Source organism: Orcinus orca, chromosome 10, assembly GCF_937001465.1.
Source record: "Orcinus orca chromosome 10, mOrcOrc1.1, whole genome shotgun sequence".
Classification (NCBI taxonomy): Eukaryota; Metazoa; Chordata; class Mammalia; order Artiodactyla; family Delphinidae; genus Orcinus; species Orcinus orca.
In genome coordinates, this window is record NC_064568.1 from 7111459 (window position 1) to 7131942 (window position 20484).

Here is a 20484-nt window from a genome sequence, read left to right on the forward strand (position 1 = left end):
ATCCCTGCCCCTCCAAAGTGGGCTAGTACCCAATACCTAAAATGTTTTATTTAAATTTATTTTTGTGAGCAACCAGCTCACAAAATGCACGGCCAACCCTGTGCAATCTTTTCCTTTCTTCCATTTCTTTGTGAATTTCTTTTTCATTTAAAAGTTCTTATTATGGAAAATTTCAACCATACACAAGAGTGGAGATGATAGTATACAGACGTACCCATCTCCCTCCACTGATAATGAATAATTCTCAACAGTTCGCCAGTATTTCATGTATCTTCCAAACCCGCTGTTTTGCCTGGAGTGTTTTAAAAGTAAATCTTAGATACGATATCATTTCACACGTAAATATTTTAGTAAGTAGCTCTAACAGATAAGGAATTTTTAAAACATGACCCACTATGCCGTTATTCACCTAGTCCAAACATGTTTATTCTTTAGTCTGCTAAGGACCAACCAATGTTCAGACCACCCCCAGGCATCTTAAAACGCCTCTGTGCAGTTGGTTTGTTTGGGTGAAGATCCCAACAAGGCCCACATGTGGCATTTGACTGCTATGTCTCTTAAGTCTCTTTTATAACGTTTTCCCCTCCCCCTGCTTTTTTTCAAGCTGTTTATTTGTTGAAGAAACCACGTATTTGTTACAGAAGTCTGTGAGTCTTTTTGAAAGTATTCTTATCTGGATGGGAAACCAAATCTTTAGATTATTTTTCGCTTCAAGGAAAGATTAAGGGGAATTAACAATAGATAGATGAATTCGTGATAGGTGCGTAGAAAATTAAGCAAGTAAAAAACCAAGCAACACTTACCCCAGGAAAAACAGAACATCTAGCAAAGGAATTATAATCACGGTACACTCCTGACTCAGCCTGAATAATTTGTCTCGTGGTTCTTGTAAATGCAGGCTTATGATATAAACAAAGGCTGCGCAGAAAAATGTGGAAGGCAGTATGAGAGCTAAATCTTCACGTTCCTTTGTAGTAGTCAATAGGTAGAATCTAAAACTGAAAAAAAAAATTTAACATTAGCAGCATAAATCTGACGCTTAGAAAATACATATAAAAACCAGAAGGAATAATCAGAAATGCCAGAAAGAGTTGAAGGGAATTGGGAGTGAGAGTGAATGAAATAAGGAACAGTTGATTTTAAAGTGTGTACTGGATAATCAGACTTATTAACAACAAAAAACTATGTTTTTTGAAAAGACTGGGTTCGTTTAGTTGGTATCCGTGGAGGCTAAAATCTGAGAAGGAATGAGTTAAGACTGCAGGAACCCTTGAGGCTTAATTTGGCCAGTTGAGTGAAAGGGTATAATTGTTCCTGTCCTCAGAGATAGGACAGCGGGCAGAACACAAAGAATGTCCTCCAGGCGGCAGCATCTCGCCCACGCCCCACTGCACCCGCCACCCCACCCACCCCCCACCCCACCCCACCCCCGTGCTGCCTTTTGTTCCTCTGCTCCTGCCCGCCAGAGCTACCAGCCAGAACAGAAATGCCAGCCAATTGTCCTGTCTAAGCAGGAGATGTCATCATTGCTGTGACTCACCTTTGCCTTTTCCTTCTCTCTCCCTTTCCTTGGGAGCTTCCCAGGTACTCTAGGTTAGGAGCTCCCAACAACTCCCAACGCTGGTGGTTTGCTGTCCTTTCAAGAGATCCCAGTTGGAGGCCTATTTTCAGACTCAAACTCCTAGCACAGTTGGAGCCACCTGGAAGGCCTGGGTTTTTCATCTCCCCTTCTCTCTCTGAGATGCCTCCAGAGGGACTAGGATGGTGTCATCACTCTTAAGATCACTGGCTCTTATGGTTTGGCTTCTTATTTGCTGTGTGTCCTTGGACAAATTACTTCACCTCTCTGAGCTTGGACTTGCTGGCTGTAAAATAGAGAGCATAATAATATATAGGGTTGCTGTCAGGAATTAAAAAGAATAATGCATGTACGCTGTGTAGCACAGCTCCTGGCAGACTAAGCACTTGGTAAACAGAGCTACTGACCATCCCCCATAAGCTTGGAATCATCCCCTGCCCATTCTTGCTGTCCCAGAGTCTCCAGGATGATGCTAAGAGCTCCTCTGAGAGTCAGGATACTCCCCACCTACACCTGGCACCCCATGCTCCCCACTTACGTTCAACTCCACCCACCCACCCCCCCCCCACCCACCCCCCCCGTCAGTCTCCTCTTTCCATTGGATCAGCTTTCATCTTGGCCTCTGGGCAAAGGGATCATAATATCCCTTGCCTTTGTGTGTGATCTCAAAAGCCCTACCAATCCATGGTTTGGAAACACAATGGGATTGGGGCTCCTGGCTCCAAAGAGGTATCCAGGGAGCAGCGAAAGGATCCTGAGTGGATTGGGGGGTTGGGCACTGTCAAGGCAGTGAGACTCTGCAGGGGCATGAATGGGTGGTCCACGCACACACACCCTGCCCTCCTCGGGGGAAACTGAGGAAGGGAACCAAGCCGGCTCCAAACCTGCTGAGGGAATCTCGACATCTCTAGGGAGACTCATTAGAGAGTTCACAGGAGGCACTGAGAAGAGGGACCTGGACCCCGCAGCTTCTGTAGTGCGCCCCTAGAACTGTCCTCCCACCAAGACTGCCCACAGGGGAAAAGACAGAGGTCCCTCAAAGGAAATTAGGATACTGTCAGGAAGAGAGATCTTGGACAATGCCAAAAAATGCCAATTATCTATTACATATAGAATCAGGATCTAGATAACTTCCCACAAGATCAGAACAACTGGTTAGATCTAACAAGATAAAATAAACAACAAATAAATGTAGCATCCTACAGTGAGGGTCAAGAGACCAAATGCACACAACGAGATGAGGAAGACCTAGTCAATACTGGGCAATAAAGTGATGTGGCTGCCAGAAACATTACTTTAGGGTGAGGTCATGTTAATAGAGGAGTAGAATCTAGGAAAGGGGAGGTGAAAGTTCAGCTTTATTCTCAACTGGGTTCAGTTCCAAGAGTTATACTTTAAAGAGGACATCGTTGACCTGGTAAAAAGGAAACAGAGGAGAGATGTCACAATGGTGAAATCCCAGAACCCTGTCCTTCGAGGAAAGACTACAAGAACTGGGAGCGTTTGGCCTGGAAGGAGAAAATTCTAGAGAAATGAGAGATGACTTTACAATCCTGAAGGGGTTCCCACAAGAAAAACAGTAAAGCTGGTCAGATGATATGGTGAAATGGGAAAAGCCTGAACCCTCTCCCAGAGTCAGAAAAGCTGGATTCAGTCTCCACCGTTTATCAGCTACTAGGGACTGAACACCCTTCAAACTGCAACATGTCAGACACAACTAATGGCTGAGTATTGCTCTTCTGTGAGAGACGCAGGTAGGAAAACACTGGAAGAGAGATTTCAGCTCAGACCTAGGAAGGATCTTTCTTTCTTTTTAAAATGATATTTATCCTTCTTATCTCTGATCACAAAAGAAATACATGATTGTATTAAACATTGGTAAACAGAAAAGCAAAATTAGATAAAAATCGCATCACCCACTATTTACCTTCTAATATTTAGGGATAGGATAGATGATTGATTGATTGATTGACAGATGTTAACAAAAATGGGATCATACAAATACTTACCTGAGAGAATTTAGAGTATCAGCATTAATGATGTATATATTAGCATGTAAGAATGCTTACTGCAGTATTGTTTCTAGGAGAAAAAAAAAAAAAAGCTGTCAACCACCTGATTACTTATCAGTAGGGGAATACTGGGAATGTTTGCGAAACTAACGGTACATCCACAGCATACAATACTGTGCAGCTAATTGAAAGAAAGGGTGGAGCTAGTATATACTGCCTTCGAAATGTTTCCAACATATATCTGCTTAAGGCAAAACAAAGTTATAGAATAATAGGCATAGTATGATCCCATTTTTGTAGAAATGCATGCACATATATATTTTATATGATGCAAAGAAAACAGAATGGTGTTAACAATGGGTATATTTGGGGGGCAGAGTTGGAGAGACCAAGGATAAGACAGTTCATGTGTTCTTTGAACATTTCTATGTTGCTTGAATTGGGACAATCAGCACATATTACTTTTATAATTCAAATGACTGAAATTTAAATAAACAACAATCTACTCTGGACATGTCTCCATGCCATTAAAGATTCTACATCATATTTAATGACCACATGTATTCCTTGTGTGGATTCCTCTTAATGTGTTGAACCTAATGGTGGAGATTTAGTACATCAGGAGCTGTCCAAAGAGGGACCTGGAGCATTCTGACAGACAGACCTGAAAATGTGCAGACCCACTGACCTAACCATGCCTCAGGGAGGAAATTATCTGATAGGTACACTAGTGCATGTGCACACAGATGTCTATGCGAGCATGTCCCTGCCTCATTATTCCTGCTAGCAAAAGGCTAGAAACAATCTACATGTCCAACCTCATGAACCAGATAAATAAAAATGACAGGCTGATCATACGCTGTAGTTCTCAACACTGAATACAAGAAATGAGATGGATCTGTAGAAATGTACATGGAAAATGTGCCAGGATATATTGCAAAGTGAAGGGGAAAAAGGCAAGTTACAGAACGACATGTACAGTATGATCTCTTTTCTATTTAAAAAGTATATATGGCTGTGCCTTGAAAAAGCTGAAGGATACACATCAAGCTGTAGGTAGGATTTACCTGTAGGTCCGTATGTAGTATGTATGTAGCCCTATAAGGATATAGGTCTAGAGACATTAAGGAAGTGAGCTCCCCGTCCCAGGAGGTATGCAAACAGAGATTGGCTGCCCCGTTTTCGGGGATGCTGCGGAAGTGATTTCTACATCCCTCGGAGGTGACCTCAGTTCCCTTCTTAGCCCTAAGAATCTCTTAGAGAGGGGTGGTCAGGACTGGGAGAAGAATCCACCCCTAAGGGGAAAGGGTTAAGCGGGGATGGCGCTCCTGTGGGCGGGCTCCGCCATCGGCAGCGCCGGGCTCTGTTAGCCAAGTCTGAGCATCTCGGAGGATGCGGCGCGGCAAGCGGCTTCAGGGACGCGCGCAAGGTGAACGCGGGGGCTGCCAACTCGGCGCCCAGGTGAGGAGCTGGACTAGGGCGGGGGTGATGGCGGGACCCAGGCAGGGAGCATGGCCTGCAGCCCCCCTCTCAGGTGCGAGCGGCAGGGCCTGCACCAGCGTGCACCCCCCACCCAGGACACTGCGGGAAGGCGCGGAGCCAGGGGAGAGGAGATGGAGGAAAAGGAGAGGTAACCTGAGATGGACCAGCTCCTGGAGGCTGCCCTGCGGCGGCCCTCGCCCTGCCCCCAGGCCGGCCTCTTCCCAGTCCCTGAGGGAGGGAGAACACCCCCCCACACACACAAAAAAATCTCTTCAGCAGCAGGAAACCAGGACTGTGCAGCCCCCTTCTCATCCGGAGGTGACTACATCTCTTGGATTGCGGGTGGTGAGTAGATGGTAGATGCTTATCGCTGAAGGCCCAACTCTGCTTCTCCTGCTCTGCAAAGCTTTTCGGACCCCCTGTGTAAAATGAGCCAATGCGGGTTTCACAGCCCCTAGTATGGCCATTTGCAGCCTGTGTGACCTTGGGCGAGTTGCTCAACCTCTCTGAACCTTGCTTTCTTCCCCTATGAAATGGGTATACCCACACCAGCTTGTTTGGGGAGGGGTGGATAAAATCGAGGACAAGCAGCTAAGCTTAGCACAGGAGCCTAAGTGGGTAAGAGCTCAAAACAGGAGTACTATTATTAACCAGTGCCTGTGTTAGTGGCCTTCCAGTCCTTCCCCCTCAGCTCACCACCACTCCCCACATTGGAACTGAGCCTTCTCTTTGGGTCCCCAGCACCTAGCCTGGGCCAGGAGCAGAGCATGAGCTCGGTGAATGTTTGAGAAACGAACTAATGAGGCAGATTGGGGAATGGGTTTAAGGGGTCTTTGATTCCCCCTAAAATTACCCACAAGCTTTGGTGAACCTGGACACTTTCCTGGGGAGCGGACCTGGAGTTTTCTTCGGCTTCTCAAGGTGTCTGTGAGCCACCAAGGGTCTTTGAGCATAACTGTTTCCCAGAGAGGAAAGGAACAGGGCCTCTGCCCCTAAACACACCCAGGCACAGGCTCTCACAGCCAATGGCCCCCTCTCCTGGTCCCCCTTTCCTGGCCGTGGGGTCCCGTCTTGCCTCCCGGTTCCATTAGGGACTCTCAGGAAGCGGCACCATAAGGGAATATCCACCTGGGCCAGGCATATGCAGTGGCTGGAGAAAAGAAATAAAAGACGCAGATGCAGCCCTTGAGAAGCCCCAGGAGGGTGGGGGAGAGAGGAGATTATTATACTATGTGACTGGTGTGACAGGAAAGGGTGGAGGGAGTGTCAGGGAAATAAATACTCAAGCTGAAACAAGCCACCATCATATCCTACCTGGATTTCTGCACTAGCCTCTCTCCCCCTTTTAAAACACTTCTCAGATCTCATGACTCCCATGCTTAACATCTCCATTGGCTTCCTGGGACACTTAGAATAAAATGCAGGTGCCTTTTCGTGGCTTTTGAGAAAGGCCCACCTTCCTGATTTCATCTCCCTCTGCTCCTTTCTCCTGAATCTGCTGTGCTCCTCATTCCTGCTGAAGGGCCTCTGCGCTTTCTGTTCCCTCCTCCAGATGCTTTTTCTGGATATCATCAAATGGCTGACTCCTTCTTCCCATTCAGCATTTAGCTTAAATATCACCTGAGTGGCCTTTCTAGCACTCCTGGGTCAAGTAGCCCCCCCTCCTTCTATCTCTTAACCCTGTTTTATGTTCTCCATAGCTCACCTTATTTAAAATTATTCATTGTCTGTCTCTTACCTAGAACACCAGCTCCATGAGGGCAGGTATCTTGTCAATCTTGTTCACTGCTTTATCCCCAAGGTTTGGCACATAGTATGTCCTCCAATTTTTTGTTGACATAGTTAAGGGGGCTGGTGAGAAAGAAAGCTTTCTGGACAAAAGGAAAAGTAAAAGGGCTCTAATGCTTATTAAGCTGCAATTATGGGCCTGGCCCATCCTGTGTTTTGTTATGTCTTATAAGAGCCCCTTTGAGTTAGGTACTACTATTATACCCATTTTACTGATGGGAAAACCATGATGCAGAGGGGAAAAGTAACTCACTCAGGAAATGGTGAAACTGGGATTGAAACCCAGGTCACTCCTCAAAGGCACGGCTGTATTTCTCTCCCTCTCCACCTCTCTGATATTTGACCTGGGCCCTCAAAAATAGGATTTAAAAAAAAAAAAAAAAAGAATAGGATTTCAGCAAGTGAAGGAGAAGGGAGAGGGCACTGCAGCCTGAGGGAAGAGCAGGAGCAAAGGCGGGGCGCCAGGCAGTTCCGTGGGTGTTGAGGGTGAGGTGAGCATCCTGGTGTGGCCTTGGAAGGCCAGGAGAGGAGCTTATATTCTCTCGTGAGGGCGATGGGGGCCATTGACGGTTTAGAATTAGGGCAAGTGGCATGACCAGAGATGCAGTTTTAAAAGGTCACTCTGGGCAGCATGAAGAGGTTGAAGAGGAAGGGGCGGGTAGAGGAGGAGGATTCTTCCTTTCTTTCCCACCAGCTTCCCTGGGGCAGCCATGGGAGACCCATCTCATGCCAACCCCCTCCTTTTTTTAGGCTCATCCGGTGAAGACTGGAAGCTGAGGGCTCCAGGCCCAGGCATCAGAGCGGACCATGGCTCCCAGCCCCTGGGGCTGTGTGTATGGCCTCCTGCTGCTGTTGCTGCTGCTGTCCCTGGGGGCTGGCTCTGCCCTGGGCCGGGGCCTTCCCAGGCCACTTGAGGACTTGGAACCACACTTGATCCCAGGAGCCCACCCCAAGGGCCCTGTTGGCACAGAGCCCCAGGCCTTTGACTTCTTCTGGGAGAAGCCCAGAGATGAGAGCCCCTGGAACTCCAATGTCCCCCAGGTCCCTGCTGAGGAGGTGCCTGAGAGGCCCACAGACTCCCTTGGCCCAGCCCTGCATGGACCTAAAGCATCCCATGGGGTGCAGAGAGAAGGACTCCCAGTAACTGATGACCTCCAGGTGGCTCGAGGGCCAATTTTTCAGGGCTGGACAGGACCTCCTGAATCACAGGAGTCTATGGAGCAAGAAGCACCAGCCCCCTATCCAGTGGGCACCCCCCATCTCACTTTCATCCCCACAACTCCCAGACTCCAACTCGGGCTAGCCACAGTTCCCCCCACCCCAGGGCAGCCTGGAAGCCAAGTGGGACAGCGACCACCTAGAGATGAGGGTCTTGTGGCCAAAGCCAAGATCAGGGTCTCAGAGACATCCCCCTGGCACCACAAGGGCCCTCCCCACACTCCTGCGCCACGCCCAGGCACTGTCATGAGGCCAGGGCTGAAAGAACAGGGTGGGAGTGAGGAGGACTTCCAGGAGGCAGCTCAAGGCCCCCTCCTCACTCAGCAGGAGCCAGCAGCCCCTGATGCTGGCTCAGCATCACCAGCTGAGGTGGCATCCTCTCAGGAGCCTGGGTCCCAGCCGGACCTGGCATTGGCCAGAAGCCTTCCTCCTGCTGAGGAGCTGCCCATGGAGCTCCCCAAGAAGGCTGGAGGTGGGGAGACCTGGGAAGTCAGTATTCCAAGTCCCTCACCCAAACAGACTGACCTCCCTGATGTTAGGGGCTCATCAGGACCCCAGCCCTCAGGTCTCCCAGCCTCAGAGACTCCTCATGGGCAGCCCAAGCCAGGTGGGTATCAAAGTGAGGGTGCTGAGCAGGGCTGGGACGGGCAGTGTTCTAGGGCAGCTGGATGCCCCAGTTTCTGTGTGACCTCTGATCCCTCTGGGTCCTGCTTTCCTCATTCTGGCAAATGAGGGTGACTGTGCCTCCCTCCTGGGGGATTAGATTTTGGGGAACGCTGGAGGGTCAGGCAAAGCAATGACTGCTTTTGTTATTTCAGAGATAGCAGCAATGAATGGAGCAGACCCCATCTCCCCCCAGCGGGTGAGAGGAGCAGTGGAGGCCCCAGGTACCCCCAAGTCCCTCATCCCTGGCCCTTCGGACCCTGGCCCAACTACAAACGGAACAGAGAGCCCTGTGGGAGCCCTGCAGCCAGGTGAGGGCATGGCTCAGGGGTTGGGGAGATCGGGTACTCTAATACCTAAGAACTTGTGTGAGGTATATATGCGAGGGGTGGGGAGTGAATGGGGACAAACACCTCCTTAAAGGAAATGGCCAACAACTTCAAACAACTTAGGATAATAAACTACTACTCACTGGGTACTCTGGGAGAAGTCATTTGCACTTTGGGGGCTAGAAAATTCTTAAATATAAATTCTTAAGTATACATGGGTATATTTAGTGCAGTGATTCTCCAACTCCCACAGTTCGCCAGAGGAGCTTTTAAAAAATTCCACTGCCCAGGCCCCAGCACAAGGAATTCTGACGGAGTTGATCTCCAGGTGATTCTAATATGCAGTCCCCGTTGAGAGCTGCTGGAATGTTAATAAAAATGATAGGTCACATCCATTTAACACTTATTGGGTGTTGGGGACTGTGCTAAACATTTATTCCTCACCACAACCCAGCGAGGAGGGGTGCTGTTACCATCCCCATTTTACAGATGTGCTTAGAAAAGTTAAGTAACTTGCTCACCACACCGGAGGATGATGGAAAATCAAAAGTACTTTTCAAAGGGCTATTTTAATATTATTATTGTTGCAGATGAAGCTGAGGAGTGGCCGGGGCGCCCCCAAAGCCATCCTCCAGCGCCCCCTGTCCAGGCCCCCTCGACGTCACGCCGGGGCCTCATTCGGGTCACCACGCAGCGTGCCCTGGGCCAGCCACCCCCTCCGGAGCCCTCCGCCAGCTCCATGGCATCAGTCCCAGCCTCCAGCCCCCCGGCCAACGCCACCTCACCCCCCCTGCGCTGGGGTCCCCTGCGGCGGGTGCTGAGCTTTTCCTGGGAGCTGCACGTCTACGGGGTCGGGGTGCTCTTCCTGCTGCCTGCGTTGTTGGCACTGGCCTCGCTGGCAGCCGGCCCTGCGGGGCCCCGGTTGGCACTGGTGGCGGCGGTGCTGGTGCTGGTGGCGTCGGGGCTGCGGTCCGCCTACATGCTCACCGACCCCTATGGCTCGCAGGCACGACTGGGTTTACGCGCCGGCCTAGTGCTCTACAATCTGCCCTTTCCCTTGCTACTCACCGCGCTGGCGGCCCTGACCCTGCTCGGCCTGGGCGCGGGGCTGCCACAGCAGCTGCAGAACCCTCTCCTCCTGGGAGCGCTGGCGTTGGCGCACGGCTTGGGGCTGCTCGCCACAGACCTGCTGTCGGCGAGGCCTGCTTTCAACCTCCTGGCTCAGGGCTTATCGTGCGCCTGGGGCGCGTCCGTGGCTCTGGGCACGCTCTGCCTGTGCCGTCGCCGCCTGCTGGACGGGCCGAGGGGCTGGGATGCCAGTCCGGGCCCGAGGCTGCTGGCCGTGGCGGGCGCGCTGGGGCTGCTGGCCAGTGGCTTGCAGCTGGCGGCCGCGCTCTGGCTGTACCCGGGCCCCGGCCGGGTGGGCCACTTCTCGTGGGCCTGGTGGGGCGTCCACTTCTGGCTGCGCCTGCTGGAGCTGACGTGGGCGCTCACCCTGGCGCTGGCCGCTCTGGCCGCCGCGCGGCCCAGGCCGCCCACAGAGCACGCCTGCTGGGCTAAGCTGCTGCGCCTGGCGTGCCCTGCGCCCTCCGGCAAGAGCGAGGTGCCCGAGAGGCCCAACAACTGCTACGCGGGGCCCAGCAGCGTCGGCGCGGGTACCCTGGACATTAGCAAGAGTCTCATCCGCAACCCGGCGGAGGGTGGGCCTCCAGCCACGCCCAGTTCAGGCGCCTGGGGTTCGGCTGCGTCGCTGGGCCGCGGTCCCCTGGGTGGCCCGGGACTGTCCCGCAGCAGCATGGGGCCGGCGCCATCGATGAGCGAGCTGGACCTGCGGCCGCCATCACCCATCAACCTGAGCCGCAGCATCGACGCCGCGCTCTTCCGAGAGCACTTGGTGCGAGACAGCATCTTCCGGCGCTGCGGCCTCCGTGGCCTGGCCTCCCCGCCGCCCGGGGGCGCGCTGCGGCCGCGCCGGGGCAGCCACCCCGACGCCGAGCTAGACGGCGCAGGTTCTTCGCTCCTCCGCGGCCGCAGCCGGTCGCTCAGCGACGTGCGCGTGCGCGGCCCGGTCCCACCACATGTAGCGGACGAGCCTGAAGGGGCGGCTTCCGGCAGCTCCGTGGACAGCTTCTCACGGGTCTCGCTCAAGATCAGCTGGAACCCCTGGCGCCACGGGCTGTCGTCGATGGACAGTCTGCCCCTGGATGAGCTGCCCAGCACGGTGCAGCTACTGTCTGCCCCAGCTCCTGCCCCGGGTCCCGCCCGGGCCGGGGAGCCCCAGAATGGGATCCAGCCTCAATGCAAGCCCGGAGACTCCCGCAGCGCCTCCAGTGACACCATCGAGCTCTGAGGGGGTCCAGAAACTCAGAACCAGGGCCCCGCCCTCGATGGCCCTACCGCGGCATGACCTTCTGGGATGCTGAGCATTTGAAAAACATTCCGGGAGTATTCCTGGGCCCCAACTGATTGCAGCCTCCGGAGACAGCCGGACACGAACCCACCCCCACCCCCAGATTTTTGTTTTTTAAAATATCTCTATTTTTCAGCGGGTATTTTGCACAGAGGCCATGACTTACGCGGAATACAGGGTGGACATGCACGTATTTGGGAATGGGGAACAGGGTCCAGGTGCCCTAACATCCCATCCAGACCCTCCAGTGTGAAGATGAGGCTCGACTGTCCAGACTGTCCTCTTTGTGCCAAAGAAATAAACCCTTAGGACTTGGCTCAAGCCTCCCTGCGGCCATGCCAGGATCTTGTCTAGAGGATATGCCCACCCCCAGTGATTTCAAGTGCTGTGTTTATTGCGGAGGGGAGGACTTCCAAAGGAAAGGGCCCTCAACCCTTGGAGACTTTAGAAATAATGGCTATCAATATTTCATGGAACATCTGTCTGCTGTACGCTGTCTTCAGCTTTTCACATCCATCACCTTAATTCTCACACTAAGCCTGAGTGAGAAGCGTTATCATGCCCATTTTATAGATGAGAAGAGTGAAGTTCAGAGATGAAAGTCATTTGTCAGGGTCCTTTGGCAAATGATAGCTGGTACTGAACTGAGGAAGTTCCACTCCTAAGCCTGGTTCCTCCATCCCATCTCCCTTCTCTTAACACTACTTCAGGGCCAACCCTCTCCTTTGTCCTCCTTCTACTGCTCCTCCATCAGGATACCCTCAGTTTCCCAGGGTTTCAGGAAACTTCCCCAAGGGTGGAGGGGCTCTCAGTAGCTTAGGCCAACCTATGGTGGGTGGGGGCAGGTAGTAAGACAAGCTTCTCCATTTTCCAAGACCTTTCTTTATTTCCTGAGATGAATAAATAAATCAGTGGCTGAGGGGCAAGGGGGTGAGGACAGAACAGGAGCTGACAGCATGCAGCTGGCAGGAGGGGGTTGTGAAGGGACACCCTCCCCCCACATCCTGGGCAGGGGCCAAAGCTCACGAGCAGCCACGACGAGGAGACACTTTTTAAAAAAATTCACAACACTGTGAAGCCTGACCAGTGCCCCAAGGCCAAGATCTCATGGCACCCACCTATAGGGCTACTTTTTCACCCAAGGGCCTCAGCTGCCCAGGCCCAGGTGTCTGCGCTGCCCCATAAGGTGGGTAGAGGGTGCTTACCGCACTCAAAAATAAAGCAAGTGCCTCAAGTGTCCAGGTGGGAGAGTCCCGACCTTGGGGGCAGCCTGGGCAGGAGGAGATGCTGCAGGTGTGGCAGGGATTATCTGCCCTTGATGAAGCCCTCCAGCACACGGTCACTGCGCTCTGACAACCAGTAGCCGGTCATGGCTGCCACAGCCCCAATGAAGATGGCAGTGAAGACCAAGTCACCCTTGGCGGCCAGCGTAGCCAGTGCACAGATGATGACACCGAAGAACATCTGCTGCAGCACCACCAGCTCGTCCTCTGTCATCTCCGAGAAGAAGCCTGCTGACTCTGGGCAAGAGAAGCGCCCGTCACTCATCCCCTGTTCCTGGAGCCTCCCACACACCTGATCATCACTGCCACACGCCTGCCTGGCACGCCAGCACACAGTGTCATTTACTGCTGAGAACAACTCCAAGACGGGCATTTATTATCCCTGTCTTACTAGATGGGAAACTGAGGCGCAGAGAGGTGAAGAGGTTTGCCCAAGGCCACGTGGGAGAGTTGGGTCAGAGCATGTGTACTAGCCCCACTGCAGAGCCAGAGTGCCTGGATATGACGCCCAGCTCTGCCACCTGCTTGCCATGGGGCCCTGGACAAGTTTTCTCATCTCTCTGCGTCCCTGCTTCCACTAGGCAAGATGGGGATGAGAACAATAGCTACAGCACTGGATTTGTTGTAGGGGTGAGATAAGTTAATACATGCAATATGCCTGGGACAGCGTGTGGCCCACAGGAACTGTGGGAGTGGCCACTATCGTCAGCACTGCGATTGTCCTTCGTCTCATCACCCCCACGGCCTACAAGAGCCCTCGGGCGGGGCAAGGGCAGATGAAGAAAGAGGCTCGGCGGGCACAGAATGATATGACACCAACTCCGATTTCCTTTCTACCCTGGGAGGTGTGAGGTCACCAAAAGCCACCCTGGGGGTCAGAGGTGGGGTTCGGGTCCCAGTGCAGCCTCATGAGGGCTGGGTGGCAGTGCAGGTGGGCCAGGGCCTGCAGCTGCCTGAAGGAGGGGTTTGCCTGCCCTCCCCCTGGATAAGGACCTCCCCTCCCCAGGTTTCTGGGGCCGAGCTGGGGCTCACCTGGGATCTGCTCCTTCACACAGATGCCCTCGATCTGTTTGTAGCCCTCAGCACAGACACAGCGGTAACTGCCCTCGGTGTTCTCGCATTGCTCGTTCTCTCCTGGACACACCGCCATCTCACACTCGTCCACGTCTTGACGGAGGCCAAGGAGAGGTCAGAGCCCTGACCGCCAGCGTCCCACAGGCAGCACCCCTGACTCTGGTCTCACTCACATCCTGACACCCGCTCTGTGCTGACGCAGGCAACATTCCACCCTTCCTTCCCACGCCCCGTCCACATTTCGGCCCCTGTCAATTTGTGGTGGATGAGACGCTCCCAGGTGGCAGGACACTCACCGAGACACTTGGAGCCCACCTGCTGGTAGCCAGGGCTACACTTCTTACAGCGGCCAGGCCCTGCCCCCATGCAGCCCAGGCAGGCCTTGGCACAGTCTGGAGAAGGGAGAGGACAGACAAGGGTGCGAGCTGCCCGTATGCCTGGGGGAAGCCCTGCTCCAGAAGAGGCCTAGGGCAGGGGGTGGGGGGTGGGGCGGTGCCAGCACCTGGGAACGCGGCGGTTTGGGGGGAAAGGCGTGGAGCAGTTCCTTCTACCCTCCCCACACCCCTCCCCCGCAGGAGCGGACAGTTACCTCGGCACTCATAGGAGCCCTCCGTGTTCACGCAGAACTGGTGGGCTCCACAGCTGGCTCGCTCTGTGCCACACTCATCAATGTCTGCAAAGAGGCCGGTAGGGTGGGGATTTCAATCCCTATTTCACTAACAGGGAAGCTGAGGCCAGGGTTGTTGGGAATGGACTTGCCCAGGCTTAAACAGTGTGGCTGATACTGCAGGCTGTCCACCAACACAGATGCAGAGGTGCAGCTGGACTCAGGGCTGTCGAGCTAGAGACTGTGTTTTTCAATCTGCCTTGCAGCTAAGTGTGGCCTTGTGATTCAGTTCTGGCCAACGTGTTGTAAACAGAAGTGATGTGCTCCACTTTTCACTTGGCCTTAATACAACAGACTTGGATCCTCCGTGCACTTTCTTCTCTTTCGCACTTCCTGAATACCAGGTCATGATACATAGAGGTGACCGTGATCCAGCCTCAACACCCAAGGGGATGACTGTCCACTAAGACAGGATGAATCTAGGTCTTTAATGACTATGACAAGCAGAGCTTTTCTGCCAGTCTGGACCACTGGCTTCCAGACTGTGATATGAGATGAAAATAAACCTCTAAATTCATTAAGCCACAGTCTTTGGGGATCTTTCTGTTACAGCAGCTTAGCTTTTACCCTCGTCTCGAACACAGGTTTCCTGACCCCAAGTTCAGTATGCTCATTCTCCGGGTTAACCCTTCCTCAATTTTCGAGACTTGACCCAAGTGACACCTCCTCCAAGAAGGCTTCCCTGATTCCCCACTACCACTGAATTGGAAGAGAGACATTTCTCACTGTACAACGATCAGTCTATACTGTAAGCGCCTGGTTACTTTTCTGCCTTCCCAACCAGGCTGATATCTCTATGAAGATGGGGACTGGACTGGTCTAGCCCAGAGATGTGTGTGTTGATGGGGGACCAAGCCCAAGACCTTGCCCACCTCTGCAGACCTAGGGCAGGGTCCCACTCACCTACACACTTGAGGTGATGCAGGGCCCAGCCCTTCTTGCACTGTAAACAGTTTGATTCCTCAGGTCCTGAGCAGCGGGCACAGGGGCCAAAACAAGCTGGGTAGAATGGGGGAAGTATGAGGGTGGGCAGGCAGGTACCCCACACGCCCCTGCCCAAGGCCACGCCTCTTGACTACCTACCCGAACATACCAGATGGCTGGCATTGCGCTGTGCCTCAAAGTAGCCGAGGCCACACTGGCCACAGGCCTCACCCCCATAGCCGGCTTGGCAGTCACAGTGCCCGCTGCCCCCTCGAGTTCCTTCCCCTTCACACTGCCCGTAGCCACCGCAGGGCCGCTCCGCACCCCCAGGACAGGCTGTGGGCAGACACCAAACCAGGTGGGATCATAAATACAACCTTGTACGTACAGAATATTTTCCCCGTATTAGTAAGCATTTTTGGAGAGGAAACAATTTTAACGACATCATAATATTTTGTCATAAAACTGTATGAAATTTACTTAACCAACACCCCATTGTGGAACAGTTAGGTTATTTACAAATCTTTTCTTTTATAAAAACTGAATTGACCATCTTTGTTGCTAGCTCTTTGTATCTGCAGCTTTGAGAGAGATTTTTCTAAAAGGGGCTGGTAGTTAAGTTCAGCTCCTGCCTCAGGACTGTGTGTAGAAAAAGGTGGTGACAACAGGGCCTTCAGCAGCACCTGCCCGTCCCTAGGAAGGTCACCTTAGTCCAGACATGGGAAATGCCTGGTGAGGGGGGGCATTTCTTAAATACATGACAGAAACCATGGCCGCATCTGACTCAGTCTAACCCCATATCCTTTTTCAGAGCCGTTCCCCATGGATTTGTGCATCTCACCAGCCCTGTGAGGCAGGCGAGAACAGAGGTCCAGGGAAGTGATATGAGCAGCCTGAGCTCACACAGCCAGCCAGGGGCCGAGCCAGGACTGGATCCCTGGCCCCAGCAGTCCCCTTCCATCCCCCAAGAGGAACTTGAAAAACTCACGAAGGCAGGAGGGCCCAAAGGTGCCTGAGGGGCAGCAGAGCTTCAGGGAATCTGAGCAGAGCCACTGGAAGAGGTCTGGGGCTTCCTGCTGCCTGAGGCGGAGGGATGGTGAGGGGGCTGAGACAGTGTCAGAGGTGCTGCCGTCTCCCGCAACCTCCCACAGGATCTGTGATACAGCCCGTCTTGGGTGTAAGACCCATAAGGCTGCCCTTTCCCCGTCTGACAGAGGGGCAGTCTGCAGCTCAGAGTGAGAGCTTGGGCCCCCCAGCAAGTCCTCAGCACACCTGGGTTTGGAGGAAGGAGCTGAATGAGGACACAGCCCCTAGCTCGCCACCCTCTGCTTTACCAGCCGGCCCTGCCTGAGCCCCTCCCAGGAAGGCCCCCGCTACTCACTTGTGAAACCACCAGCTCTCCACCAGCTCCTCACTCAGCTCCAGCAGGCGGTGGCACTCGAAGTCCGACTTGCTGCACACGCCCTCGAGCACCTCTACCAGGCGGGTCTCACTGACCAGACAGGGATGGGTGGTAGGAACACACTCCAGCCCACCCACCACCCTCTTTACAATCTCCCCCCTCCCCACCTCATGCCAGATAATGTCAAAGGCCAGAGGCCACAATGGAAGGGGTATTGGTTTGGGGAGACCTGGGTTCCAATCTAGTAGTGTGACCTTGGGCAAGTAACTTAACCTCTCCTGAACGTGTTTTCTCATCTGTAAAATGGGGACAATGGCTCTCCTCTAGGTTGGCTGGAAGATAGCTCAGTCCCTGCATCTGTACAACAGAATATAATACCCTTGCTGGGTAGATGTGGTTAAAAATATATCATGTAACAAGTGTTAGCAAGGATGTGGAGAAACTGGAACCCTCCTACATTGCACGTGGGAATGAAAAACGGTGCAGCCGCTGTAGAAAACAGTTTGGCAGTTCCTCCATAAATTAAACATGGAATCACGGCATGACTCAGTAATTCCACTCCTGGATACATACCCAAGAAAATGCAAAACAGGTGTTCAAACTTGTACACAAATGTTCATAGCAATACTATACACAGTAGCCAAATGGTAGAAACAACCCAAATGTCCATCAGCTGATAAACGGACAAACAAATGTGATCTATTCATACAATGGAAGATTACTAAGCCTTAAAAAGGAATGAAGTACTGATATTTGTTACATGATGGACGAACCTTGAAAACATTATGCTAAGTGAAAGAAGCCGGACATAAAAGGCCATATTGTATGATTCCAACAGAATCAGCAAATCCATAGAGATGGAAAACAGATTAGTGGTTGCTAAGGGCTGGGAGGAGGGAGAATGAAGAGTGACTGCTCAATAGGGATGGAGTTTCTTTTGGGGGGGGATGAAATCAGTCTGGAACTAGATAATGGCAATAGTTGCAAAACCTGAATATACTGACTATCTCTAATGGTAAGTTTTATGTTATTGCATTCTACCACAGTAAAAAATTTTTAAAAAATACATTTACACATAAAATGTATTATATTATATATTTAAAGGGTCTGGCACAGTGCCTGGCATATAGGAGGTGATTTAAAACAAAACAAAAAAACAGTAACCATTATAGAGCTAGAAGTGCCCTTAGGGTTATTTTGGTCAATCCCCTCATTCCCAAATGAGGCAACTAAGCCCCACGGAGGGAAAGGAAAATGACCACTGTTATGTAATAACGAAACTTTTATTTCTAGGACGTATCATAGTTTAATCCTTACCACGATCCTATGAAATAGGATTGGCATTAATACTCCCGTTTTACAGATAAGGAAATTGAGGATCAGAGAGGTTACCCTAAGGTACAAAGGGTCAGAAATGACAACCTGGTCTAATTCCAGTTTGACATTGAAAAGCTAGAGGGCCTAGGACTCAGGCCTCTCCTCTCAATAAAATCTCATCTTGTCCCCTGGTTTTACACACTGACTATACGCTGATAACTGTCAAATTCATGTTTCCAGCCCTGCTTCTACCCTGAACTCCTGACTCCTAAATCTAACTCTACTTGACTGTTTAACAGACATCTCAGCCCAACATGTTCAATGAGAACGTCTGATTCCAGACCCGTTTCTCCCATCTCGGAAGACAGTCCCACGATTCACCCAGTTGCTCAGGCCCAAAACCCAGTGAGCACCTTTTATTCTACTTTTTCTCTCACACCCCATAATGATTCCATCATCATGTCCTATCAGTCTATCTGCAAAATATACCCAGAATCTGACCCCTTCTCACCAGGTCCACCACTACCGTCACGCCTAGACTGTGCACTAGCCTCCCAACTGGTCTTCCTGCTCCTCCACCTTGGCCCCCTATAGTCTGTTAGTGTAAGTGACCTTTTATAGGTACAAATAATACCACATCACTTTCCTGCTCCAAACCTTCCAATGACTTCCCGCTACACTCAGAACGAAATCTGAATGCCTTTCTGCGGCCTTCAAGACTCTCTGCCTTCACCTTCCACCACTCTCCCTTCTGCTCACTCCAAATCCAGCCACTTCTCAAATGCACCAAGCTCAGTCCCGCTCTGTCCAAAACCCTTCCCCGACTGTCGCACAGTTTGCTTCTGCACCTCAGGTCTCTGTTCGAATGTCATACCTTGAATGCCATGCCTCCCACCATTCTGCTTTACTGTTCTTCACCTGATAAGACATTATTTACTTACTTATTCACTGTTTCCTCTACTAGAATAGAAGCTCCTTGAAGAAAGAATTCTGCTTGGCTTGTTTAGTGCTCTTCTATAGATATTCAGTGATATTTGTTGAATAAGTGCTCCCCAAGTGTCTCTAGGCTTCCGCCAGCAGAGCACAGATTGGGATGTTAGATATACAAATACACACCTTCAGCCTCTTCCTTACCTGTCCTTGTATTTGGACAACTTCTCTTCCTCCCAGGCAGTGTTTCCACCTCCAAAGTTATCCCGGATGGTTCTCTCCAGGCCCTGGAAATGGAGAAAACTAGTAATAGCTAAGTACAGTGTCTGGCACATTCTAGCACTTATATTTCACTGACCAGGAAACTGAGGCACAGAGAGGCACCTACCCAAGGCCATACAACCAGTAAGTAACCAAGCTGGGACACTTGAGTCTATGCAGACTTGTATGCCAGAGCTCCCAGCTCTCAACCCCTGTGCTAACAGTAGCTAGCCCCCTCCTCTTACACTGCTGGTGCACCCACCTTGTTGAAACTGTCGACCAGTCCCCGGCAGGTATGACATGGATGGGGCTCAGTGGGGGAAGAAGACTTGGGAGGCGGAGAAAGCTGGGCCCAGACCGGGCCTGGGAGGCCAAGGAAGAGGCTCAGGCCCCAGAGCAGAGCTGGGGCTAGGCCCCTCGGGGCCCGTGGGGCCATCTTTTCCCAGGCTGGGGACCTGTAGACACAGGACATGGGGAGGGTTCGCTGGAGGAGCCAAGTGGGAAAGAAAAGCGTGGGTTCTGAGGTGCCGCGGGTCTGGGAGCCCAGATCTGTGTTATAAGAAAAGAAGGTCTAGACTGGGGTAAGGCAGAGGGAAGGGAGATAGTTGCGGAAAGGAGCCTATTCTGCAATTCCTGGACGGGAACAAGTTATCCTCGTCACCGCAGGGGGAGGTGGCCTGGATCCTCGGCAAGGGGGTAGGAGTCAGCCCATTGTTTTAGGGTCGGGATATGGTTCTTAGGGGCTGGATCAGCGGAATTAAGGAGAATGGATCAGATTTCTAAATACTGCGGGAGAAGACGTCGGATGGACGGTCTTGGGGGGAGGAGTCCGGAACCCCGGTCTTGGGGAGGGGGGGAGGAGCCCGGATCCGGATACGAAGAGAAGGGGTCAGGTTCGGGGTCTGCAGACTGCAAACGCACGGCCCCCGAGCGGGCAAGGAAGGATCCAGACCCACGAAGGCCGCGGAGGAGGAAGAGACAACCCACCGAGCCCGCGGACGCCACAGGCTCAGCCTCCTCAACACCGCCGCCGCCGCCGCCGCCGCCGCCGCCGGCTGCGTAAGACGTGCGCCCTCCGCCGGCTCTGCAGTCCGGAGGGCGGAGCCCGCGCCACAGCCAATGGTAGCAGGCCATGTGCCATTGCG

The 20484-nt window shown here is 52.4% G+C and overlaps 2 protein-coding genes and 1 long non-coding RNA gene across 9 annotated transcripts; 1 reads left to right on the forward strand and 2 right to left on the reverse strand.

Annotated features, from left to right (window-relative positions):
* Positions 1-298: 298 nt before the first annotated feature.
* Positions 299-10218, reverse strand: LOC117203208 (uncharacterized). Its single transcript, XR_004485887.2, has 3 exons — positions 10140-10218; positions 1541-1865; positions 299-998 (listed from the first exon to the last, which is right to left on the reverse strand). It is a non-coding gene; the product is annotated as an uncharacterized LOC117203208 (long non-coding RNA).
* Positions 4809-12465, forward strand: PRRT3 (proline rich transmembrane protein 3). 5 transcript variants are annotated; one of them, XM_049716067.1, is made up of 5 exons: positions 4809-5052; positions 5350-5418; positions 7612-8686; positions 8898-9053; positions 9662-12465. In XM_049716067.1, exons 3-5 carry the CDS (start codon positions 7669-7671, stop codon positions 11419-11421), a joined length of 2934 nt encoding a protein of 977 aa, XP_049572024.1. In that variant the 5' UTR covers positions 4809-5052; positions 5350-5418; positions 7612-7668; the 3' UTR covers positions 11422-12465. The 5 variants fall into 5 exon arrangements, with proteins under 5 accessions (XP_049572024.1, XP_049572025.1, XP_033293182.1 ...); XM_049716068.1 differs by having other exon boundaries at positions 5353-5418; XM_033437291.2 differs by having other exon boundaries at positions 4809-5418.
* Positions 12341-20474, reverse strand: CRELD1 (cysteine rich with EGF like domains 1). 3 transcript variants are annotated; one of them, XM_004274819.4, is made up of 11 exons: positions 20327-20474; positions 19602-19794; positions 19283-19365; positions 16811-16921; positions 16418-16509; positions 15589-15765; positions 15409-15504; positions 14428-14511; positions 14135-14230; positions 13797-13931; positions 12341-13001 (listed from the first exon to the last, which is right to left on the reverse strand). In XM_004274819.4, exons 2-11 carry the CDS (start codon positions 19773-19775, stop codon positions 12787-12789), a joined length of 1263 nt encoding a protein of 420 aa, XP_004274867.2. In that variant the 5' UTR covers positions 19776-19794; positions 20327-20474; the 3' UTR covers positions 12341-12786. The 3 variants fall into 3 exon arrangements, with proteins under 3 accessions (XP_004274867.2, XP_033293226.1, XP_033293227.1); XM_033437335.2 differs by lacking the exon at positions 20327-20474 and having other exon boundaries at positions 19602-20311; XM_033437336.2 differs by lacking the exon at positions 20327-20474 and having other exon boundaries at positions 16811-19162; positions 19602-19620.
* Positions 20475-20484: the final 10 nt, after the last annotated feature.